At 12.7% G+C, this 23,755-nt stretch overlaps 26 protein-coding genes and 16 non-coding genes across 42 annotated transcripts; 4 read left to right on the top strand and 38 right to left on the bottom strand. All coding sequences in view use genetic code 11, as the record gives it.

The window, feature by feature from the left end:
- Positions 1 to 2: 2 nt before the first annotated feature.
- Positions 3 to 1,727, top strand: rpoC (RNA polymerase beta subunit, putative). Its single transcript has one exon. It carries the CDS (start codon positions 3 to 5, stop codon positions 1,725 to 1,727), a length of 1,725 nt encoding a protein of 574 aa, YP_009307932.1.
- Positions 1,728 to 1,738: 11 nt separating this feature from the next.
- On the top strand, positions 1,739 to 4,592 carry rpoD (RNA polymerase sigma factor RpoD, putative). The gene is given in 2 exon segments: positions 1,739 to 3,316; positions 3,333 to 4,592. 2 exon segments carry the CDS (start codon positions 1,739 to 1,741, stop codon positions 4,590 to 4,592), a joined length of 2,838 nt encoding a protein of 945 aa, YP_009307931.1.
- Positions 4,593 to 4,605: 13 nt separating this feature from the next.
- On the top strand, positions 4,606 to 5,286 carry RPS2 (apicoplast ribosomal protein S2, putative). The gene has a single exon. It carries the CDS (start codon positions 4,606 to 4,608, stop codon positions 5,284 to 5,286), a length of 681 nt encoding a protein of 226 aa, YP_009307930.1.
- ORF105 (hypothetical protein) lies at positions 5,273 to 5,587 on the bottom strand. Its single transcript has one exon. It carries the CDS (start codon positions 5,585 to 5,587, stop codon positions 5,273 to 5,275), a length of 315 nt encoding a protein of 104 aa, YP_009307929.1.
- Positions 5,588 to 5,613: 26 nt separating this feature from the next.
- POWCR01_gt16 lies at positions 5,614 to 5,702 on the bottom strand. Its single transcript has one exon. It is a non-coding gene (tRNA).
- ORF79 (hypothetical protein) lies at positions 5,671 to 5,931 on the bottom strand. The gene has a single exon. It carries the CDS (start codon positions 5,929 to 5,931, stop codon positions 5,671 to 5,673), a length of 261 nt encoding a protein of 86 aa, YP_009307928.1.
- A 19-nt stretch (positions 5,932 to 5,950) lies between these two features.
- On the bottom strand, positions 5,951 to 6,030 carry POWCR01_gt15. Its single transcript has one exon. It is a non-coding gene (tRNA).
- Positions 6,031 to 6,033: 3 nt separating this feature from the next.
- On the bottom strand, positions 6,034 to 8,325 carry CLP (molecular chaperone, putative). Its single transcript has one exon. It carries the CDS (start codon positions 8,323 to 8,325, stop codon positions 6,034 to 6,036), a length of 2,292 nt encoding a protein of 763 aa, YP_009307927.1.
- A 4-nt stretch (positions 8,326 to 8,329) lies between these two features.
- ORF129 (hypothetical protein) lies at positions 8,330 to 8,701 on the bottom strand. The gene has a single exon. The coding sequence runs from the start codon at positions 8,699 to 8,701 to the stop codon at positions 8,330 to 8,332; it is 372 nt and encodes a 123-aa protein (YP_009307926.1).
- Positions 8,702 to 8,729: 28 nt separating this feature from the next.
- Positions 8,730 to 8,803, bottom strand: POWCR01_gt14. The gene has a single exon. It is a non-coding gene (tRNA).
- Positions 8,804 to 8,816: 13 nt separating this feature from the next.
- POWCR01_gt13 lies at positions 8,817 to 8,887 on the bottom strand. The gene has a single exon. It is a non-coding gene (tRNA).
- A 4-nt stretch (positions 8,888 to 8,891) lies between these two features.
- On the bottom strand, positions 8,892 to 8,970 carry POWCR01_gt12. The gene has a single exon. It is a non-coding gene (tRNA).
- Positions 8,971 to 8,984: 14 nt separating this feature from the next.
- Positions 8,985 to 9,056, top strand: POWCR01_gt11. The gene has a single exon. It is a non-coding gene (tRNA).
- Positions 9,033 to 9,278, bottom strand: ORF78 (hypothetical protein). The gene has a single exon. It carries the CDS (start codon positions 9,276 to 9,278, stop codon positions 9,033 to 9,035), a length of 246 nt encoding a protein of 81 aa, YP_009307925.1.
- An 8-nt stretch (positions 9,279 to 9,286) lies between these two features.
- On the bottom strand, positions 9,287 to 10,516 carry TUFA (elongation factor Tu, putative). The gene has a single exon. The coding sequence runs from the start codon at positions 10,514 to 10,516 to the stop codon at positions 9,287 to 9,289; it is 1,230 nt and encodes a 409-aa protein (YP_009307924.1).
- Positions 10,517 to 10,580: 64 nt separating this feature from the next.
- On the bottom strand, positions 10,581 to 11,009 carry RPS7 (apicoplast ribosomal protein S7, putative). The gene has a single exon. It carries the CDS (start codon positions 11,007 to 11,009, stop codon positions 10,581 to 10,583), a length of 429 nt encoding a protein of 142 aa, YP_009307923.1.
- A 14-nt stretch (positions 11,010 to 11,023) lies between these two features.
- Positions 11,024 to 11,392, bottom strand: RPS12 (apicoplast ribosomal protein S12, putative). Its single transcript has one exon. It carries the CDS (start codon positions 11,390 to 11,392, stop codon positions 11,024 to 11,026), a length of 369 nt encoding a protein of 122 aa, YP_009307922.1.
- RPS11 (apicoplast ribosomal protein S11, putative) lies at positions 11,386 to 11,772 on the bottom strand. Its single transcript has one exon. It carries the CDS (start codon positions 11,770 to 11,772, stop codon positions 11,386 to 11,388), a length of 387 nt encoding a protein of 128 aa, YP_009307921.1.
- Positions 11,773 to 11,774: 2 nt separating this feature from the next.
- On the bottom strand, positions 11,775 to 11,885 carry RPL36 (apicoplast ribosomal protein L36, putative). The gene has a single exon. The coding sequence runs from the start codon at positions 11,883 to 11,885 to the stop codon at positions 11,775 to 11,777; it is 111 nt and encodes a 36-aa protein (YP_009307920.1).
- Positions 11,882 to 12,130, bottom strand: ORF91 (hypothetical protein). The gene has a single exon. The coding sequence runs from the start codon at positions 12,128 to 12,130 to the stop codon at positions 11,882 to 11,884; it is 249 nt and encodes an 82-aa protein (YP_009307919.1).
- Positions 12,131 to 12,137: 7 nt separating this feature from the next.
- Positions 12,138 to 12,860, bottom strand: RPS5 (apicoplast ribosomal protein S5, putative). The gene has a single exon. The coding sequence runs from the start codon at positions 12,858 to 12,860 to the stop codon at positions 12,138 to 12,140; it is 723 nt and encodes a 240-aa protein (YP_009307918.1).
- Positions 12,857 to 13,374, bottom strand: RPL6 (apicoplast ribosomal protein L6, putative; the record flags this gene model as incomplete). Its single annotated transcript is given in 2 exon segments — positions 12,857 to 13,210; positions 13,228 to 13,374. 2 exon segments carry the CDS (start codon positions 13,372 to 13,374, stop codon positions 12,857 to 12,859), a joined length of 501 nt encoding a protein of 166 aa, YP_009307917.1.
- Positions 13,375 to 13,403: 29 nt separating this feature from the next.
- On the bottom strand, positions 13,404 to 13,793 carry RPS8 (apicoplast ribosomal protein S8, putative). The gene has a single exon. The coding sequence runs from the start codon at positions 13,791 to 13,793 to the stop codon at positions 13,404 to 13,406; it is 390 nt and encodes a 129-aa protein (YP_009307916.1).
- A 12-nt stretch (positions 13,794 to 13,805) lies between these two features.
- Positions 13,806 to 14,165, bottom strand: RPL14 (apicoplast ribosomal protein L14, putative). The gene has a single exon. It carries the CDS (start codon positions 14,163 to 14,165, stop codon positions 13,806 to 13,808), a length of 360 nt encoding a protein of 119 aa, YP_009307915.1.
- RPS17 (apicoplast ribosomal protein S17, putative) lies at positions 14,165 to 14,392 on the bottom strand. The gene has a single exon. It carries the CDS (start codon positions 14,390 to 14,392, stop codon positions 14,165 to 14,167), a length of 228 nt encoding a protein of 75 aa, YP_009307914.1.
- Positions 14,393 to 14,479: 87 nt separating this feature from the next.
- Positions 14,480 to 14,800, bottom strand: RPL16 (apicoplast ribosomal protein L16, putative). The gene has a single exon. The coding sequence runs from the start codon at positions 14,798 to 14,800 to the stop codon at positions 14,480 to 14,482; it is 321 nt and encodes a 106-aa protein (YP_009307913.1).
- A 7-nt stretch (positions 14,801 to 14,807) lies between these two features.
- Positions 14,808 to 15,440, bottom strand: RPS3 (ribosomal protein S3, putative). Its single transcript has one exon. It carries the CDS (start codon positions 15,438 to 15,440, stop codon positions 14,808 to 14,810), a length of 633 nt encoding a protein of 210 aa, YP_009307912.1.
- A 64-nt stretch (positions 15,441 to 15,504) lies between these two features.
- RPS19 (apicoplast ribosomal protein S19, putative) lies at positions 15,505 to 15,714 on the bottom strand. Its single transcript has one exon. It carries the CDS (start codon positions 15,712 to 15,714, stop codon positions 15,505 to 15,507), a length of 210 nt encoding a protein of 69 aa, YP_009307911.1.
- A 19-nt stretch (positions 15,715 to 15,733) lies between these two features.
- RPL2 (apicoplast ribosomal protein L2, putative) lies at positions 15,734 to 16,471 on the bottom strand. Its single transcript has one exon. The coding sequence runs from the start codon at positions 16,469 to 16,471 to the stop codon at positions 15,734 to 15,736; it is 738 nt and encodes a 245-aa protein (YP_009307910.1).
- A 112-nt stretch (positions 16,472 to 16,583) lies between these two features.
- RPL23 (ribosomal protein L23, putative) lies at positions 16,584 to 16,682 on the bottom strand. The gene has a single exon. The coding sequence runs from the start codon at positions 16,680 to 16,682 to the stop codon at positions 16,584 to 16,586; it is 99 nt and encodes a 32-aa protein (YP_009307909.1).
- Positions 16,683 to 16,686: 4 nt separating this feature from the next.
- RPL4 (apicoplast ribosomal protein L4, putative) lies at positions 16,687 to 17,280 on the bottom strand. The gene has a single exon. It carries the CDS (start codon positions 17,278 to 17,280, stop codon positions 16,687 to 16,689), a length of 594 nt encoding a protein of 197 aa, YP_009307908.1.
- A 37-nt stretch (positions 17,281 to 17,317) lies between these two features.
- Positions 17,318 to 17,389, bottom strand: POWCR01_gt10. Its single transcript has one exon. It is a non-coding gene (tRNA).
- Positions 17,390 to 17,403: 14 nt separating this feature from the next.
- On the bottom strand, positions 17,404 to 17,474 carry POWCR01_gt09. The gene has a single exon. It is a non-coding gene (tRNA).
- Positions 17,475 to 17,486: 12 nt separating this feature from the next.
- POWCR01_gt08 lies at positions 17,487 to 17,558 on the bottom strand. The gene has a single exon. It is a non-coding gene (tRNA).
- Positions 17,559 to 17,567: 9 nt separating this feature from the next.
- POWCR01_gt07 lies at positions 17,568 to 17,642 on the bottom strand. Its single transcript has one exon. It is a non-coding gene (tRNA).
- A 6-nt stretch (positions 17,643 to 17,648) lies between these two features.
- Positions 17,649 to 17,739, bottom strand: POWCR01_gt06. The gene has a single exon. It is a non-coding gene (tRNA).
- A 20-nt stretch (positions 17,740 to 17,759) lies between these two features.
- Positions 17,760 to 17,843, bottom strand: POWCR01_gt05. Its single transcript has one exon. It is a non-coding gene (tRNA).
- A 13-nt stretch (positions 17,844 to 17,856) lies between these two features.
- On the bottom strand, positions 17,857 to 17,944 carry POWCR01_gt04. The gene has a single exon. It is a non-coding gene (tRNA).
- A 275-nt stretch (positions 17,945 to 18,219) lies between these two features.
- Positions 18,220 to 18,291, bottom strand: POWCR01_gt03. Its single transcript has one exon. It is a non-coding gene (tRNA).
- A 13-nt stretch (positions 18,292 to 18,304) lies between these two features.
- POWCR01_gt02 lies at positions 18,305 to 18,376 on the bottom strand. The gene has a single exon. It is a non-coding gene (tRNA).
- Positions 18,377 to 18,445: 69 nt separating this feature from the next.
- On the bottom strand, positions 18,446 to 18,991 carry RPS4 (apicoplast ribosomal protein S4, putative). The gene has a single exon. The coding sequence runs from the start codon at positions 18,989 to 18,991 to the stop codon at positions 18,446 to 18,448; it is 546 nt and encodes a 181-aa protein (YP_009307907.1).
- Positions 18,992 to 19,014: 23 nt separating this feature from the next.
- POWCR01_gt01 lies at positions 19,015 to 19,069 on the bottom strand. Its single transcript has one exon. It is a non-coding gene (tRNA).
- Positions 19,070 to 23,755: the final 4,686 nt, after the last annotated feature.

Raw genomic sequence — 23,755 nt, 5'->3', positions numbered from 1 at the left:
ATATGATAATTTATAATAATATAAATTTTATAGGATTAAAATTAAATATTTTAAATCCTAAACAAATAATAAAATGGTCTTCAATATTTTATAAAGATAAAATTATAATAGGAGAAGTATTATTACCTAATACAATTAATTTTAATACTGGATTACCAATTTTAAATGGATTATTTTGTGAAAAAATATTTGATTATATGTATATATGGGATTGTAATTGTAATAAAAAAATGTATAATATAAATAATTTTTCATTATTTTTATATTGTAAATTTTGTAAAAATAAATTAAAAATTAATATTAATAGAAAATATAAATTAGGATTTATATTTTTAAATATACCTATTTTACATATATGGTATTTAACAGGTCCTTTAAAAATAGCTTCTTTATTATTAAATAAAAATATTATTTATTTAAAATTTTTAATTTATTATAAATATTTTTTTAATAATATAAAATATAATCAATATTTTTATTATAATAAATTATATTTTAAATTAAATATAAATAAAAAATATAATATAATACAATATTTATTTTCTCATAATATTTTATATAAAAAATTAAAAAATTTAAATTTATTAATAGAATTATTAAATAATAAAGAGTTATTATTAACAAATAAAAATAATAAATTTTATCAAAAATATATATATAAAAAAATAAATTTAATAAATTTATTTATAATTAATAATATTAAACCAAATTGGATATTTTTAGATTTATTACCTATTTTACCTGCAGGATTAAGACCTTATTTTTATATTAATAATAATATGTATATTATATCTTCAATTAATGAAAATTATAGATTAATTATTTTAAAAAATAATAAATTAAAATATTGGTTATATTTACGTAATAATATTTTTTTTATATTTGAAATAATAGAAAAACGTTTATTACAACAATTAATAGATTATTTATTAATTAATAAATTAATTTTAAAAAAAAATAATACTTTTTTTAATTTTAAAAAAACTTTTAAAGGAAAATATAGTATAATAAAATATAATTTATTAGGTAAAAGAGTAGATTTTTCTGGAAGATCTGTTATAACTGTAAATCCTGCTATTATATATAATAATATAGGATTACCTTATTATATTAGTATAAATTTATTTAAACCTTTTTTAATAAATATATTAAAATATAATTTTAAATTTAATATTATATTTAATAGTTTATTAATCAATAAAAATTTATTTATTATACAAAAATTTTTAAATAAATTATTACAAAATCAATTTATAATAGTTAATAGAGCACCTACATTACATAGAATGAATTTACAATCTTTTAAACCTTTATTAACAGAAGGTTATTCTTTAAAATTTTATCCGTTAGGATGTTCAAGTTTTAATGCTGATTTTGATGGAGATCAGATGTCAGTATTTTTATCATTAATTAAAACTTCAAAATTTGAATCTAATTTAAATTTGAATTTTGATAGAAATATTATTTCTCCTTCTAATAATAAAAATATATATAAAAATTTACAATATTATAAATTAGGACTTAATATATTATTAGTTTTAAATTATAATAAATTATTTAATATTTTTTATTTTAATTTTATAGAAAAAGTATATGAATATTATAATAGTAATATATTATTTATATTTAATTTGATTTGGATAAAATATATAAATAATAATAAAGTATTTTATGTATTAACTTCTGTTAATAGAGTAATTATAAATTTATATATGTATATATATTAAAATTAAATAATATGTATTTTTGTTTTTTTAATAAATATAATTTAAAAATTTTAGAAAAAAAATTATTATTATTTTTTAAATATAATATAAGTTTTAAAATATTACATGAATTATTATATTTAGGTTTTGAATATAGTTTTTTATATAATTATTCATTAAATTTAAATGATTTTTTAAATTTTATATATTTATTAATTATATATAAAAATAAAATTAATAATATATATAATTATAAATATTATGAAATAAAATATAATTATATAAATATTTTTTTAAATAATTATTATTATACACAAATAATTAATAAAATTCAAATAATATTAAATTATAATATGTATTTTAAAATTAATCCTATTTATTCTAATTTATTTTTATTTTTTAATAATAAAATTAAAATAAAATATTCTCAATTACAACAATTAATAGGATATAAAGGTTATATTTCAAATATAAAAGGAATAATTTATGAAAAACCAATTATAAATAATTATATAAATGAGTTTATTATATATGAATATATTTTATCTTGTTATGGTTCTAAAAAAGGAGTAATGGATACAGCTTTAAAAACTGCAGATTCAGGTTATTTAACTAAACGTTTAGTTAATATAACTAATAATTTTATAATAAAAGAATTAAATTGTAAATCTCCCTTTATATTTAGATATTTATGTAATATAGATATATATGGTAATATAATATTACCATTAAATATTTTACAATTTAAAATATTACAAAATAGTATTATAAATATTAATAAAGGTGTATTTATAAATTTAAAAAATATTTATATTACTAAATATATATTAAATAAAATATTAAATTTATATTATAATAATTATATAAATTTAAAAATAAAATCTATATATTTATGTACTATTTTTAATAATATTTGTAATAATTGTTTAAATTATAAACAATTATATAAATATAATTTTGGTCAACATATAGGAGTTATATCTAGTGAAGCAATAAGTGAACCTAGTACTCAAATGATTTTAAGAACTTTTCATATTAGTTCAATTTTAGAAACTAAATTTAATTATAATATTTTAAAAAAATTTCATATTTTTAAATTATATTTATATAAATTAAAAATGAATAAATTATTTAAATTAATATTTAATTTTAAAAAATATAAAAATAATAAATTTAATTTAATATTTATAATAAATAAAATAATATTTAATTATAAATATTTAAATAATTTTTTTAAAAATTATATTATATGTAATAAATTTATTAAACATAATTTTATATATAATTCAATTTCTAAAAATTTTAAATATAATTTATATAATATAATTATTAAATATTTAAATAATATTGTAAAATATTATAATTATAATATAGTACAATTATTAATAAAAAATTTATATAATAAATGGATTATATATAATTTATATACATATTATTTATATTATAAATATATAAAATTATATAATATTAATAAAAAAGGTATTATTTATAATTTTAATATTAATAAAAAGTATAATATTATATATTTTATAAAAAATTTTATTAATTTTTATTCATATTATTATGTTAATAAATATAATAATATTATTTTAAATTCTAATTTTTTATTAAAAATATAATAAGAAAATGAAAAATATTTTAAATTTAAAATTAAAAAATATTAAAATAAATAAATTTATAAAAAATTTATATAATAAAATTAATATTTATATAAATAATATAAAGAAAAATAATAATTATATTAAAATATTAAATTTAAATAAGTATAATTTTATTTTTATTTATGAAATAATAAGGTATAATTGGTATAAATATTTATTATTAAATAATAAATATAATTTATTTATTGTATATAATAATAATATAAAATATTTATATAAATGTAATATTAAAACTAATTTGTATTTTATTAAAAATTTATATTTTATTAATAATAATTTTATAAATAATTATATTTTATATACTTATAAATATAATTTATATAATAATCAAATTAATAATATATATGAATATAAAAAAAATATTATAAATATATTAAATAATAAATTTTATAATAAAATTTATTATAATTATAATAATTATAATAATATATATAATTTATATTTAAATGATATAACAATAGGATTACAATCCATTAATATTATATTTGAAAATAAAAATATTAAAAATAATATATTTTTTATTTCAAATAATGTTTATATTATTTTTTATATAAAATATTATAATTATTTAAATAATATTATATATATATATAATGTATTTAATATTAATAAAATTAATTATTTTAATTATAAATTAAATTTTTATTCATATATATTTGAAGATATAAGTTCTATTTTATATGGTGGATATTCATTAAATACAAATTTTTATTCAATAAATAATAATTTACAATTTTATTTTAAATATTTATTAATTAATATAAATATTTATCAATCTATTAAAAGTTCTTATATATATATATATAATATTTTAATTGAATCTATATTAAAACAATATAGTTATCAAAATATTTATTTACCTTCTATATATTTTGAACTTATTATAAAAAAAATGTTATCATGTATTAAAGTAATATCTAATAATTTTAAAATATTTAAATATAATGATATAATACCTTTATATTTAATTAATATTATTAATTATTCTTTAAATTTAAATAAATATTATATATATAAATATGAACCTATTATTTTAGGAATTACAAAATCTATTTTGGCTAATTCAGGATTTTTAACAAATATAAGTTTTCAAAATACTTTAAAAGTGTTAAGTTTAAATATTTTAAATAATAAAATTGATTGGTTAATTGATATTAAATCAAAAATAATGATAACTGATTTATTACCTATAGGTAATGGATGGTATAGATATTTAACAAATTAATTAAAAAAAAATTATGTTTATAACGTTTAATGAATTATTAAAATCTAAAATTTATATTGGAAATATTCATAAAAGTATTAATATTAATAATTATAAATTTATATATAAGTTAAAATATAATTATTGTATTTTAAATTTTACTTTAATAATAATATACTTATATAAATTATATATATATATTTATAATATATCATTTATAAATAATAAAATTTTATTTATTAATAATAATATTTTAATAATAAATTTTATAATTAAAATTTGTAATTTAACTAATAATTTTTATATAATTAAATGGGTTCCTGGATTAATAACAAATTGGTATATATTTAAAAAAAGAATTATTATTTATATATGGTTAGAAAAATTATTTAATAATAAATATTTTATTAATATATTATCAAAAAAATGTATAAATAATTTGAAAAATATTTATAATAAATTATATATAAATTTTAATGGTATAAAAAATATGTTAATTTTACCTAAATATATTTTTTTATCAAATTTTAATAATTTAATTATAAAAGAAATTTTAAAATTAAAATTAATTTTAATTAGTTTTATAAATTTAAGTTTAAATTCAAGTTATATAAATGTAAAAATTTTAGGTAATTATAATAATTATAATTCTTTAAAATTAATTTATAAAATAATTTATACATCTATAATACATAGTAAAATTAAAAATATGTGAATATATTTTTAATAATATGTATATTATTATAATTTATATTATAATTATTATATATTATATAATAAAAATTTATAATTTTAGTTAATATTAAATTATATTTATTAGATAATATATATAATAATTTTAAATTTTTATATTTATAATTAATAATATTATATATATAACAATTTGAATTTTTACTTTTTAATAATATATTATATTTTTTTATATAAATAAATTTCTTAATATTATTTTTTTTTATATTTTTAAATTTTTTTAATAATAAATTTTTTTTTAATTTATAATATAAATTAAATATCATTTGTTATATTATTTATAATATATATAAAAGAGAAAATGGGATTTGAACCCATGAAATATATTTAATATTTTTTTGATTTCAAATCAAATACAATAAACCACTCTGTCATTTCTCTTATTTTTTATTTTATATAATAAAAGTTTAAATAAATTTTTATTTAATATAAAATTACATTTTAAAAATTTTAATAATATATAATATATACAAGATATTATATTTAATTTTGAATTATAAATACCTAATTTAATAATATTAAATTTATTTTTATTCTTATTATATAAATTAATTTTATATGTTTTATATAAAGTTTTATTAGATTTAGAATATAAAAAAATATTTTTCATAATAATTATTATTTTTTTTTATATAAATACAAATAATGGAATTCGAATCCATATAATTAATATGGAAAATTAATATTTTACCAATTAAATTATATTTGTTAATTAAAATGAATATATATTAAAATTTAAATTATAATATTTATTTAAAAAATAATATAAAATATATTTATTTTTAATAAAATAATTTTTATTATAAATTAATAATAAATCACTAATTGATTTATCAAATATTAATTCTAATAATCTTTTTAAAGGACGAGCTCCATATAAAGGATTATATGTTAATTTAGTTAAAAAATATTTTAATTTATTATTAATATAAATATTAATATTTAATTTATTTAAATATAATTTTATTTTTAATTCATTTATAAATTTATCAAATATTAATAATAAAGTATTATAATTTAAAGGATTAAATATTAATATATTAGTTAATCTATTTAATAATTCAGGTTTAAAATAATTATTAATATATAACTTTATGTTTTTTTCTATTTTTTTTAAATCTAAATTAGATAAAAAATATTTATTAGTTAAATATAAATTATAATCTTTAGGACAACCTAAATTACTTGTTAATAAAATTATAGTATTTGTAAAATCAATTAATTTACCAGTAGTATCTGTTAATCTACCTTCATCTAATATTTGTAACATTATATTATATATATCAGGATGAGCTTTTTCTATTTCATCAAATAAAATTATAGAATTTGGTTTTTTATAAATTTGTTCTGTTAATTGTCCCCCTTCTGAATAACCAATATAACCTGGAGGAGAACCAATTAATCTTGATATAGAATGTTTTTCCATATATTCACTCATATCAAATCTAATTAATTCTGTTTCAGAACCAAATAATTGTTTTGCTAATATTTTAGCTAATTCTGTTTTACCTGTACCACTAGGACCACATAAAATCCAACTTCCTATAGGTTTATTTTTTGTTTTTAATCCTATTAAATTTTGTTTAATTGAAGGTAATATTTTATTAAAAATATGATTTTGACCATGTATATTTTTATATAAATAATTTTCTAATTGTTTTAAATTATATTTTGTAATTTTATTATTTTTAAATAATAAAAATTTTGATATATTTAAATAATCTGCTATTGAATTTTTTATATCTTCTAATGTTATAATTAAATTATTATTATTATTTATATTATTAGTAGGTAAATAATTAAAATTTTGAATTTTATTATTAAATAAATATTTTTTAGAACATAAATTTTCTAATATAATTAAAGGTATTGTAGGAGAATTTAAATTTTTAATATATTTTTTACTTAAATTAATTAATTCATATAAAATGAAATTATTAATATTTATTTTATAATAGTTTATATATTTATATATATTATTTTTTAAAATTATAAATATTTGTAAAATAGATAATTCTTTTATTTTAATATTATAAAAATAATAATTTTTTATTGTATTATATTTAAAATATAATTTATATTTATCTATATTTGAAATTATTATAATATGTATATTATAATTATATATTTTGTTTAATAATAAATATAGATAATATAGTTTATTATTATTTATATTATCATTAGTATTATCTATTAAATTAAATATTTCAATATGTTTTATAACTAAAATTAATTTATATTTATTATTAATAAAAAATTTTGATATATTTAAAATTTTAAATATTATAGTTTGTATATCATAATTTAATAAATCATTTAATATCCATATTTCTGTATGATATAAATAAATTGGTACAGTTTTATTTTTTATATTATTTATTAATAATTGTAAAAAATAAAATATATTTTCTTCTACACCATTTATTATTATATGTTTTTTTATTTTTAAATTTAAAATTTGCAATAATTTTATATATTGTAATTTATTAAAATTAATATTATAATTATAAATAAAATTAGAATTTAAAATATTTATAGATATTTCTTTTAATTTTGTTACTATAATATTTGGAAAAATATTTATAGGTAAATAATAATTTATATTAAAATTTAAAAAATTTATATATTTAAATAAATATTTTATATCATTATCTTTTTCATCTAATAATATTAATAATAAATTAAATGAATTAGTTTTAAAATTAAAATTATTTAATTTAATTAAAATATCAATAACTTTATTTGAAAAATTTATATTAATAATATTTTTATTATTATTATACTTATTTAATAAAAATAAAATTAATTTATTAGTTATTAATTTTTTGTTTATTTTAAAAAATTTTGTACATAAATTATATGTTAATAATATACTTAATAATAAATGAATAGGCATTATGATATAATTATTATATTTTAATGCTAAATATTCTGCTTTAATAAATATTATTATTAATTCTTTAGTACTATAAAGATTTTTAAAAATTATATTATTTTTAATCATTTTATTAATATTTAATTATTTTTAAATTATTTATTATTATATATAATAATTGATTTATATTATAAAATAATAATTGAAATTTTTTATATAATAATATTTTATATATTAAATATATTTTATTATTTAATTTATTATAATATTTTCTATATAAATTAAATATAGTATAATTACATATAATTTTAAATATTTTATTAGAATAAATATAAATAATAAAAATATTAAATTTATATTTATTAATATATTCTATAATTTTTTTATTTAAAAAATTAATATTAATATTATATATCTTAAATTTTAAATTTAAAATAGAATTTAATTTAATTTTATTATCATTATTATTTTTCACTAATAATTTACATTTATATAAAATAATCATATTTATTATATTTAATACATATTATTATATACACGTCTTAAAGGATTTGAACCTTTATTATAAATTTTGGAAATTTATATTTTTACATTAAATTAAAGACATAATTTTAAATATATATGAATAAAGAGACTCAAACTCTTATAATAATTTTGGTAAAATTATATTTTATCATTAAATTATATTCATTAATTTATTTTAGAATAATAGGATTTGAACCTATATTAATGAAATCAAAATTCATTACCTTAACCTTTTGGTTATATTCTATATATATAATATATAAGTCATTATAGCTTAATGGTAGAGCAATGGATTGAAGATCCATATGTTATCAGTTCAAATCTGATTTTTGACATTTATTTAATAATAAAATTATAAATAAAAAATTCATTAAATATTTATATTTATTATATAAAATATTATTGTAATATTTTTTTGTATTTATTAATATATATATTAAAATAATTATATATATCCAAATAAATACATTATAATAAAATATATTAAAATATTTAAAAATTCTAAATATTTTTTTTACAAAAATTTTATTTAATATATTATTATTATATATTAACATTTTTTAAATTAATCTATAATTTTTATTATAACACCTGCTCCTATAGTTTTTCCTCCTTCTCTTATTGAAAATTTCATATTTAAAATTAATACAATATAATGATTTAATTCTACATGTAAAGTTAATTTATCTCCTGGAATTGCTATTTTTTGAATATTATTATATAAATATATATTTTTAATTTCACCAGTTACATCTACTGTATGTATAAAAAATTGTGGTCTATATCCTATACTAAAAGGTTTATGACGACCTCCTTCTTCTTTAGTTAATATATAAGTTTCTGATATAAAAGATTTATATACTTTTAATTTATTAGGAGTTGATAAAATCATACCCCTTTTTATTTCTTTTTTCTGAATATTTCTTAATAAAATACCTACATTATCTCCTGATTGAGCTTGTATTAACTGTTTTTTAAACATTTCTAACCCTATAACTGTTGTTAAAATTGAAGATTTTTCAAATTTTAAAATTTCAATTTCATCATTTAAATTAATACATCCTTGTTCTATTTTACCTGTAACTACTGTACCTCTACCAGTTATTGAAAATACATCTTCTATTGACATTAAAAAATTTTCTTTTAATTTTCTTACAGGTATTAAAATATTATCTATAATATTAATTAAATTATTTAATTTTTGTATCCAAATATTAGATTTTATTAACTCATAATTTTTATTTTTTTGTATAATATTTATTACATTTAAAGCAGATCCTGTTAATATTTTAATATTATCTAAATCAAAATTATATTTAATTAATAATTCATTTATTTCTAATTTTATAAAATCTATTAATTCTATATCATTACATAAATCTTCTTTATTTAAAAAAATAATTATATTTTTAATACCTATTTGTTTTATTAATAATAAATGTTCATATGTTTGAGGCATTATACCATCAATTATAGATATTACTAAAATTGCAATATCCATTTGTGAAGCTCCAATAATCATATTTTTAATATAATCAGAATGACCAGGACAATCTATATGAGCACAATGTTTAGTTAATGTTTCATATTCAATATGTGTTGTATTTATTGTAATACCTCTTATTTTTTCTTCTGGAGCAGAATCAATATCAGAATAATTATATTTTTTAGATAACCCTTGTAAATTTAATAAATAAGATATTGCTGCTGTTAAAGTTGTTTTACCATGATCTACATGACCTATAGTACCTAAATTAATATGTTGTTTATTTCTTATAAATAATTTATTATTCATATTTAAAATAATTATTTATATAAAAAATAATAATATAATTTTAAATAATAATATAATCCTAAAATTAATTATATTTTTTTTTATTTAATAAATATATATATGTTCTATTAGTTAAAAATTGTTTTATTAAATTCAATTTAATTTTATACAATTCACCTTCTTTATTATAACTTAAAATTAAATATTTACAAATAATTTTATATAATATTAAATTTTTATTTTTTAATATTTTATTAAATAATTTATAAACATTTAATATAGATCTATCATATGATATAATAATAGGTATATTATATTTAATAATATTAATTTTTATTTTATAAAATGAAAAAGGTAATAATAAATTTTTTATAGCTTTATTAAAAATAAATATACCTAATTTATTAGTTATTTTTTTTAATAAATATAATATATATATTAATAATTTTATACTTTTATTATAATATCCTTGTTTTAAAAATATTTTTACAAAATATTTAAATATAATTATCATTCATTATATACATTTCAAATCTTTTTAGTACCATATTTAGATCTAGATGTTTTTCTATTTAAAACACCTATTGAATCTAAAGATCCTCTTATTATTTTATATTTAATACCAGGTAAATCTTTTACTTTACCTCCTTTAATTAATACAAAATTATGCTCTTGAATAGATTTACCTTCCCCAGGTATATATGCTAATAATTCTTTATTATTAGATAATTTTACTTTTGCTACTTTTCTTAAAGCTGAATTTGGTTTTCTAGGGGTTTTAATTAATATTTTTAATACTATTCCTTTTTTTTGAGGACATTTATTCAATAAATTATTATTATTAATTTTTTTTAAATTTTTAATTTTTTTATATAATAGTTTATTTATCGTTAACATTTTTTTTTAGAAATTTTACATCCATTATAAGGTATAGAAGTTAAATCAAATAATTTATTTATATTTAATTGTTTATTTTTATATTTAATATTTAATAATAATTTTAATATATGTATTCTATAAGAATTAACCCCATTAAAAATTATATTAATATTTAAAAAATTTTTATTAATTAAATATTTTATAATATTAATAACTAACATATTATTAGCCAATATAGTATTTTTTAATCTATTTTTAAAATATTTTAAACTACCACAAGACATACTTTTTATAGTTTTAATATATATTAATTTAGTATTATATTTAGAAATTGTTACCAAAGTATTTTTTAAAGTTAATTTAAAATATAAAAATATAATAATATTATTAAAAATCATTATTATTGAGTTTGTTTATGTTTTTTATTTATACAAATAATATGTAACTTTTTAAAACGTTTTATTAATTTACACTTATTACATATTTTTTTTATAGAAGAACGTTTTTTCATTTAACATTAATATTAAATTTTTTAATTTTATTAAAAATTATATTATTCATCTTAATTTTAAATATTTTGCATATATATATATTTAATCTATATAAACTTAATTTAATTTTAATAATATCCCTTTTAATATTAAATAAATTTATATTATTAAGCATTAATAATAAATTAACTTTATATAATTTTAATCCATACATATATTTTATTAAATATATTAAAAATAAATTTTTATTTAAATAAAATATCATAATATTATTAATAACATATATTAAACAATACTAGTAATAATTTTTTTAACAAATTATATTTATTATTTATAATATTATAATATATTATAATTTTACAATTAAAATATCCTAAACATTCAAATAAATATTTTAATAATAAAAATTTAATATCAAAATAATTATAAATTTTAAATTGTAATTTAATAAATATTTTATTATAATTTAAATAAACATATTCTAATTTATACATATTCAATATTGAATATTTAAAATAATAAATATTATTTAAAGCTTTAATTTTTGCTATTATAATTGCTTTATTTATATTATTACATTTACCAATACCTATACCTATCCAACCATGTTTATTACCTATTAATAATAAAATTTTATATCTTTTAATTCTTCCTTTTTTTATAGTATAAGAAATTTTTTTTATTTCTATAATTTTATCTATAATATTTATATTATTAAATATATTTTTATCAAAATTAAATAAAATATTTTTATTATATTTATAAATATAAAAATAAATATAATTAAAATCATATATATTAAAATAACTATATATAAATATAACAAAAATTTTTAAATATATTATCAATATACTAAAAATTTTATATAAAAAACTATTACTACATTTTTTAATCTTTTTATAAAATATAATAAAAATAATTTTAAATAACATTAAAATATAAAATAATATATAAAAATTATTTAATTTATTTTCATTTTTAATTTTAAAAATCATAATATTTTTATTCCTAATTCTTTATATTTATTAACATATTGAAATGAATTTATTAATTTACCTATATAATTTAAAATAAATAAATTATTACTATAAAAATAAATTATATTTTTATTTATATATATATTACATAATATTAAATTAGATAATTTAATTATTATCTTATGATTATATTTTAATTTAAATATTAAAATATTATAATTTTTTAAATAATAAAATCTATAATTTATTCCTATTATATATAAATTTAATTTATATATTATACAATTATTATTATCATTATAATATATATATTTATATTTATTAAATAATAAATAAAATAAATTATATTCATTTATAAAAAATATATAAATATAATTTAATATATAAAATATTTAATTATTTTATTAAGTAATTTATTATATAAAATATAAAAATAATCTAAATTTCTTATATCTAAAATTAAATAATAACTAAAATTTTTTACATTAATAATATTTTTTAAAAAAAATATATATTTTTTAAAATTAAACATATTATTCATATCTACATTATATAACATATTTAAAAAATATATAATATTAAAATACCTCCAATTTTATATTTTAATAATAATAAATGTGTTATAAATTTATATTTAAATGAATAAAAAATTAACAATCCTTTAAAAAAATATTTATTAAATTTTAAAAAATTTAATAACTTAATATAATTCATATAAAATAATTGATTATATTTTATATAAATTTTAAAATAACCAATTTTTTTATATTTATTTAAAATTATAAAAATATAATATTTATTATTAATAATAATAATATAAAATTTTAATATATAATTATAATTATATAATAATATATTTAAATAATATATAATTTTATTAAATTTACATAAAATAAAATTTTTATTTAATTTTAAATTATATTTAATATTATTTAATAATTTAATAATCATTTTTACTAAAACTTAAATATATTTTAATTTTAATTTTTTTAAATTTATATCCGTTCTATATTTAATATATTTTAATACATAATTATTACTTTTAGTACCTACAGAATTTAAATTATTATTTAAAATTATAACTGCATTTTTATTAAATTTAATTGAATAATATAATTTTAAATTTAAAAAATTTTTCCATTGAACCAAAATACCTTTACATTTATCAGATTTTTTATATAAATTATTACTATACAATTTATAAACTACACCTATAAGTATATCTCCATATTTTAAATTCATATATTTATTTAAAGAATTAATATATTTAAATTTTAATATACCACTATTATCTATAACATCTAATATACTATTTATATACATTATAAAATTTTAACTATCTTATAATTACAATATTTACTTTTTTTATAATATATAATAAATACATAATCACTTATAATAACTTCATCTCTATAATCAAATACTTTTAAATATATATTATATAATAATAATTTTTTATACTTAAAATTATATTTATAAAAAGATATACAAACTATTTTTATATTAAAATTTATACTTTTAAATATATATCCAATTTTAATCAATGTCATAATATCTAATTTAATTAATTTTCCTAATATATTGTAATTTAAAAAATAATTTATAAGATAACATTTTAGTTATAATAAAAATTATATCTAAAGGAATATAACTAATTTCAAATAATAATTTTTTTTTTTTATACTACTAACATATAAATCTACAGAACCTTTACCTACCCCCATTCTAGTTTTTAATGACTTTTTAGTTAAAGATTTTGTACATTTTATACATATATTATATTTACCTATTTTCTTTACATATTTATTTATTATAAATTTAGAAGTTTCTAATTGATTATTAGTAAAAAATCCAGAATTTAAAGAAACTATACCCCAATATAACTTTAAAAATTTTAAATTAAAATTACCTTTTATTTTTCCTTTTTGAGTTTTTTTAATATTTTTTATATTAATCATTATTTTTTTAATAATTTATCCATATTTTTATACTTAAAATACCATATTTAGTATTTATTATATCATTAATATATTTTATATTATTATCTAATGTATTTAAATTCATAATACCATACATATATACTTCAGTTTTAGTTTTTAAACTATTTTTAAAACATCCTGAAAATTTTATTTTTAACCCTTTTATAATACAATTATATTTTTTTAATAAATTATTATATAAATAATTTAATATTAATTTAAAAGATTTATATTGAATATAATATTTTTTAATATAAAACATTATTATATAAATATTAACATAATTAATATATTTAATTTTTAAATAACATATATAATTATTATATTTATAATAATAATAATTAAAATAATTCAATAAAATAAAAATATACTTTAAATTATATATATTATTCACTATATTATTATCTATTAAATATAAAATTATAAATTTATTTACATAAAAATTTATATTAACATTAATATAAATATTATACTTAAAAATATATATATTATATAAAAAATATATTAATAATATATTAATTAAATAATAATTACTTTTATATATATTAAAATAAAAATTATTTATATAATTTTTATAAATAAAACTTCTAAATATTAAAGGATTTACTTTTTTACCCATAAAATTTAATTTAATAATAATTCTTTTATATTATTTTTTATATATTTAGTACTTATAAAATTTCCTATTTTTTATATAATTTATATTTATTTATATAAATAGGTATAAATTTATATCCATTATATACTTTTATATATAAATTTAATAATTTTTTATAAATATATAAATTTTTATTATATATATTTAAAATTATATTTTTATTATATTTATATTTTATATTTCTAAATATATATTTATTATTTATTGATATTTTTAACCAATATAATTTTATCATTTTATAATTTTAAAATAAATTATTTTTTTGTTTTATAACCTTTAGAATGTAATCCTTTTTTAGAACAAGGATATTTACGACCAATACTAGTTTTACCTTTACCTCCTCCATGAGGATGGTCACATGTATTCATAGCTTTTCCTCTAACTTTAGATTTAATATTATAATAAATATTATATCCAGCATTTTTTATTTTAAATTTATTATATAAAATATTACTATTTATACCTATATAACAAAAATTTATATTATTTAAATATTTTAATTGTTTAGAAGGTAATTTTATATATACTAAATTTTTATAAAAAATTAATATTTTAGCAAAAGTACCTGCAGATCTAACAAAAATACCTCCTCTTTTATTACTAGAAATATTATATATATAAGTTCCTAATTTACAATATTTTAATTGTAAATAACTACCTTTTTTTATATTATTAATATTAGTTAAATAATAAATTGAATTTAATAAATAATTATATTGCAAAATAATATATTTTTGTAAATTATTTAATTTAAATGATAAATATAAAATACATCCTATATAAGTATTTCTAAAATAATTTTTTATTCTTTTTAATAAAAAAACTTTATAATTAATATTATAATTATAATTATCATACCAAAAATCTACCATTTTATAATTATATTTTAATTTACCTCCTCCTTTATTAAAAATTGTTATATAACCTTTATTATTTTTTCCAAAACTTTTCAAATATTTATAAGTATTATATTTTTTTAATTTTAATATCATTTTAATAAAATATAATATTTTTTTAATAATTTTTTTTTATCAATAATAATTTTAATTTTATAAATATCAATTTTAAATATATTTTTAATTAAATATTTTATATTAAATTTAGTTAAAAATATTTTAGAATAAATAATATAATATTTCTATTAACAAAATTAATTTTATAAAATATACAATTTAAATAATAATTTAATATAATTTCTTTCATAAAATTAAATAATTAATATAATATAATTATATATTATTAAATTTAAATAAATATACTTATTATAAACTTTATTAAAAATTAATAATTTATATTTTTTATCTAATAAAATCCCTTTAAAATATAAAAATTTATATATTAAAAAATAAATATTAAATAATAATTTATTATTATTATAAATAATATTTAATAAATTTAAAATATCTTCAAATTTAATAATTATAATATTACTACGTTTATTTAATAATAAATATAAAAAAATTAATTTATATATAAATTTATTACATAATATATAATTCTTTTTATAATAAGGACCAAATACACAATAACCTTGTTTACATATTGATGATGATATATTTCTTAATCTAGATTTACCTAATCCTTTTTGTAATCTTATTTTTTTCTTACTAAAATTTATAATACTTCTATTTTTAGTAGATTTATATTTATAAATATGATATATATAATAATATTTTATAATATAAATTATTAATTTATAAAATTTAATATAATTATTTAAATATAATTTAATAAAAAAATCATATTTATATTTAAATATAATATTAATTGTATTATTAATATTTAATACTATAATATTCATTTTAATTAAATATTTATAATAAAAATATTTTTACATTTCAGAAAAATAGGATTTGAACCTATATTCTTCTATTTCCAAAATAGATATGTTACCATTACACTATATTCTGAATATTTATATATATACTTTTAAGGAAAATTGAATTCCTATTTTCTTCTTGAAAAAAAGATGTCTTACCTTTAAACGATAAAAGTAATAATTAAATATAAATTACCTGAGATTTGAACTCAGAACCATTCGATTAAAAGTCGAGTACTCTACCATTAAGCTAGTAATTTATAAATATACGAAATTGACGAGAATTGAACTCGCATTCTTTATTATGACAAAATAATATTTTAACCAAATTAAACTACAAATTCTTATTATAAAGAGAAAAAGGGATTTGAACCCTTGATATATACATTTATATATAATAAATTAGCAATTTATAACTTTAAACCTCTCAGTCATTTCTCTATTTTTATATATTTATAAAATAAGTTAAATCAGATTTGAACTGATGTAGATATTTAATCAATGAATTTACAGTCCATTCCTTTTAACCTCTCAGGCATTAACTTTTATTATATAATAATACATTTAAGTAGATTCGAACTACTGATGCTCTTTTTATGAAAATGAATTATGAGTCCATTGCTTTCAACCTCTTAGCTATAAATGTATTTTATAATATAGAGATAAAGGGATTTGAACCCTTATAACAATAATGTTAATGGATTTTCTTATTAAATTTAGACTTTTTAAAATATATAAAGTCGTTTGAATATATATTAAAATATATTACAGAATTTAAAAAAAATATTTTCTTATAATAAAATACATATCATATTATTAATTATTAATTAACTCAAATATATTTTTTTAAATATATTATTTAAAGTCCATTGTGTATACCTAATTTCACCATATCTCTATTTTAATTTTATATTTATTTTAAATGATATTCAGATTTAAACTGAAATAAAATAATTTGCAATTATTTACTTTATACTATTAAGTTATATCATTTATTTTTTATTAAGATAAATAATGAGATTTGAACTCACATAAAAGAAATCACAATTCTTTATCTTTACCTTTAGATTATATTTATCATTATATTATATATTATTATATATATACAATATATTATTTAATAATATATTATTTAATATTTTAATTTTTAAATTATATATACATATAAAAAATATTTATTAAAACTATAAATTTTAATAAAATTATACTTATATAAATTTAAAATATAAATATAAATATTATATTTATATATTAAATTTTTCAATATTATATATTTAATTTTAAAATTAAAAAAAATTATATCTTTATATTTTAATTTCATATTATAATATTTACAATAAATATTATTAATATAAATATTTTTATATTTTATATAATATCTAGATTGTAATATAGTTTTAAAAAATCCTACATTAACTAAAAATACATCTAATCTTAATTCTAAAAAACTTAATAATTTAAAATATATATTATCATATTTATTAATTTTTTTTCTATAATATAAATATTGTTTAAATGTTATACAATAATTATAACATATATATCTAATAAATTTTAATTTTAAATCAAAATAAGATTTATATAAAATTTTAAATTTTTTTAATTTATAATTATATTTACTAGAAAAATATAATAAAAATGGTATATTTAATTTTTTTAAAATTTTTATTTTTGATTTTAAAAATTTAATCATAATAACACATTACAAAAAGTATAAGCTAACAATGAGATTTGAACTCATAATCTACTGATTACAAATCAGTTGCTTTACCAATTAAACCATTTTAGCAAATAAAATATAAATAATTAAATATTCAACTTATTAGGAATTATATACTAAATATATTACTATAAATATATATTAATTCTATAAAATAATTTTTCTAATTATTGTTTTATTCATATATATGATTAGAATATTATTTTTAATTAAATTTTTTTATTTATATTATTTCAACAATTAAAATTTTATACTTAACTACTCAACATTACAATAAATAATAATTGATATATCATTGGTATAATTTTTTCGATCCTCTCGTACTAAAAAAAATAATTTCAATATTCTAACACTTATATTAGATATGGACCGAACTGTCTCACGACGTTCTGAACCCAGCTCACGTATCACTTTAATAGGCGAACAGACTTACCCTTAAAACATACTACTGCTTTAGGATGTGATAAGCCGACATCGAGGTGCCAAACCTTTTCGTCAATATGGGCTCTCGGAAAAGATTAGCCTGTTATCCCTAGAGTAACTTTTATCCGTTAAGCGATAATTTTATCATTAAATAATTATCGGATCATTAAGACCGACATTAATCTCTGTTTAATTTGTATATTTTACAGTTAATTATATATATATCTTTATATAATAAATATAACATTGTACTCCTCCGTTTATATATAGGAGGAGACCGCCCCAGTCAAACTATCTTATAAATATTGTTTAAAAATTTGTTATAAAATTTTTATAAGAATTTATATATATAAAAAATGGTATTTCATTTATAATTACATTATTTCCAAAAAAATAATATTTATACTTCCCATTTATACTATGTTTTATATATATTTTCAATATTTATTAATAGTAAAGCTTCATAGGGTCTTTCTGTCCCAATATAAGAAATCTGTATCTTCACAGATATTTTTATTTCATTAAGATTTTTTTCAAGACAGCATTTAAGTCGTTACATCTTTCATGCAGGTCGGAACTTACCCGACAAGGAATTTCGCTACCTTTGGACCGTTATAGATACAGCCGCCGTTTACTATAGCTTATATATATATTATAATATTAAATTACATATATTATTTTTACATAATAGCACTGGGCAGATGTCAATCTTTATACATCATTTTTCAATTTAGCAAAGATTTGTGTTTTTGTTAAACAGTCGCTTAAATTTATTATTTTCAACTAAATAAGTATCTTTTATCCCTAAGTTACAAGATAAATTTGCCTAGTTCCTTAAAAAAAATTATCTCAACTTCTTAATAATATATATATATTTACTAGTGTCAGTTTACGGTACGAATATATAATAAAAATATATATTAATAATTTTTTTATAATATAAAAATATTATATTAGTCTTAAAATATAAATTATTATATAGTATAAGAATATTAACTTATTAACTATCAACTACACATTTCATCTTATTTTAAGATTCGACTAACCCAATTCAAATTAATTATAAATTGGAAACCTTAAATTATAGAAGTATTGGATTTTTACCAATATTTACATTACTCAAATTAGCATTATCACTTTTGATTTTATTATTTTAATTTACATATAAATAAATATTATCAAAACGCTCTTTTACCAATTTAATTATTATTAATATTAAATTTTATAATTTCGATAATTAATTTATTTTCGATTATTTTTGAATTAAAATTACTAAATTAATGAGCTTTTACGCACTCTTTAAAAGATAACTGCTTCTAAATTTACTTTTTAACTATCTAAATAATTTTATATTCTTTTTAAAACTTAACTAATATTTAAAAATCTTAATTTATAATTAGGGCTGTTTCCCTATAGAAAATAAAGCTTATCCTTTATTTTCTAATTATATATATATTTTATTAAATAAAATTATTAAATTATTTATATTAATATTAATTATTTAAATTAATTTAATAAAAAAAGAGTTTTACATTTATTTATATATATATACTATACTTACATATATTTCAAAGAGAACCAGCTATCTTCAAATTCGATTGGCATTTCACCTCTAATTATATTTTATTTGATATTTTTGCAACAATAATCAATTCAAACTTCAATTTAATATTACTTAAATTTTATTTTAAACATAATTAGATCATTTGATTTCGGGTCTATAATAAATAATATATTTTAATGTTTATTAATTAAAATAAACTCGATTACACTTTGGCTTCATTTATAATAAATATTTAACCTAATTATTATACTATTTAATATAACTTGCTAATTCTTTCTTCAACAAGAATATAATAAAATTAATATAAATTTTATTATAATTTTTTAAATTTAAAATTCAGGTTCTTTTCACTATTTTTTCAAAATTCTTTTCATCTTTCCCTCACGGTACTATTTCTCTATCAACTTTTATTATATTAAATTTTATAAGATGATTCTTATTATTTATATAATAATATTCATATAAAATATACTTTTATATTACTTATATAAAATATTACATATATAATGTTTAAAATTTTTCAATTCATTCACCACTACTATGAAAATCGTTATTACTTTATATTCCTTTAAGTACTAAGATGATTCAATTCCTTAAGTATTTTAAAAATATTTATATAAAAATATTTTATTCAGATACTTTTATAATAAATCAAATTAAAAAGAAAAATATATATTCTTATTTAATTATTATAAAAATTTCGTTAATATATTTAACGTCTTTCTTCAATAATAAAAATTTTAGACATCCTTTTAAATTTATTATATATATTTAATTATATATTTAATATTAATAATATTATAAATTAATTATATTTAAAATATAAGCGAAAAACGGAATTGAACCGATTACCTTCGGAGCATGAATCCGACGAACTTTCCTTATGCTCTATTTCGCTAATAATAATTAAACTTGAAAAGAATTGAACTTTTATTTTATAATTCGTATTTATATATTTTATCCTTTAAATTACAAGTTTTATTATTATTAATAATAATAAATTTTAAGTAATTAACTTAGAGGTAAAGTTTCTGCTTTACATACAGAAGATCATTGGTTCAATTCCAATATTACTTATATAAATCTATAATTTAAGGGATAAAATAAAAACCTTCTAAGTTTTATATGTAAGTTCAAATCTTACTAGATTTATAATAATTATTATGAATATGGCGAAAAAAGGTAAACGCACTAAATTTAGAATTTAGTATTTTTAATAAATAAGAGTTCAAATCTCTTTATTCATATAAAATAATATACTTCTTAAACTAGATTTGAACTAGTATTTTTCGGTTAACAGCCGAATGCTTTAACCACTAAGCTATTAAGAATATAATATATATTATATATATAATAATAGGGAATATAGTTTAATGGTAAAATCTTATTTTTGCATAATAAAAATAGTAGTTCAATTCTACTTATTTCCATATAAAAATAATAAATCTATATATGTTTAAATTTTTAATTTAATATATAATTATATTGCGAGTTTGATCCTAGCTCTGAATTAACGCTAGAAATATACATTACACATGCAAATTTATGATAATATCATAGTGTATAGGTGAGGAGATATAAATTTTAAATTTTAAATAGATTATAATTTTTAAATAATAATCTATATGCGCAATTATATATATTTGTACTATATTAAAAATTATTATTATTAAAAAAATTTATATTTGATTAACTAGTTGGTAAAATAAAAGTTTACCAAGGTTATAATCAAAAATTGATTTTAAAAAGAATGTACAATCACATTAGGATTGAAATAAAGCCTAAATTTTTTTATAAAATCAGCAGTGAGGAATATTTTACAATAAGCGTAAGCTTGATAAAGTAATATTTCTTAAAGGAAGACAGTATTATGAAAATTGTAAACTTTATGTTTTATTTTTAAATATTGATAAAAATAAAAAATAGTATTGGCTAATTTCTGTGCCAGCAGCAGCGGTAATACAGAAAATGCAAGCGTTATTCTTTTTATTTGGCGTAAAGCGTTTTAAGGTTTTATATTAATTTTATTTAAAATATTTAAGTTAAATTTAAAAAATAAATAAATAATAATATAATAGAGTATTATAAAAGTATTTGGAATTTTTTGAGAAGTAGTGAAATACAATGATACAAAAAAAACTTTAAAGGCGAAAGCATAATACTATATAATTACTGACACTATAAACGAAAGCTAAGGTAGCAAATAGGATTAGATACCCTAGTAGTCTTAGCTATAAACTATGAATATTTTTATTTATAAAATATAAATATAATAACTAACGTTAAAAATATTCCGCCTGATTAGTATATTCGCAAGAATTAAATTCAAAGGAATTGACGGGAGCTTATACAAGTGGTGGAACATGTGGCTTAATTCGATGCAACACGATAAACCTTACCAAAATTTAACAATATTTTTATTATTTAGTAATTAATAATTTAATAAAATATATAGGTAGTGCATGGCTGTCGTCAGTTCGTGCTGTGAAGTGTTAATTTCAGTATTATAACGAACGTAACCTTTTATAAAAAAATTTTTATGATATTATTATTAATAAATTTTAAAAAAGATTACGTCAAGTCATTATGCTCCTTATATTTTGGGCTGCTCACGTGTTACATAGAATATTACAATATTTTTATTATATTATAATATAATATTTAAAATATATTTATAGTTCAAATTATAATTGAAACTCATTTATATAAAGAAGGAATCACTAGTAATCGCTAATTAGAATTATAGCGGT

This window comes from Plasmodium malariae, apicoplast, assembly GCF_900090045.1.
Source record: "Plasmodium malariae apicoplast, complete genome".
In the NCBI taxonomy this organism is placed as follows: domain Eukaryota; phylum Apicomplexa; class Aconoidasida; order Haemosporida; family Plasmodiidae; genus Plasmodium; species Plasmodium malariae.
The sequence above is the reverse complement of the archived record's forward strand: the minus strand, read 5'-3'. Positions and strand labels throughout refer to the sequence as shown.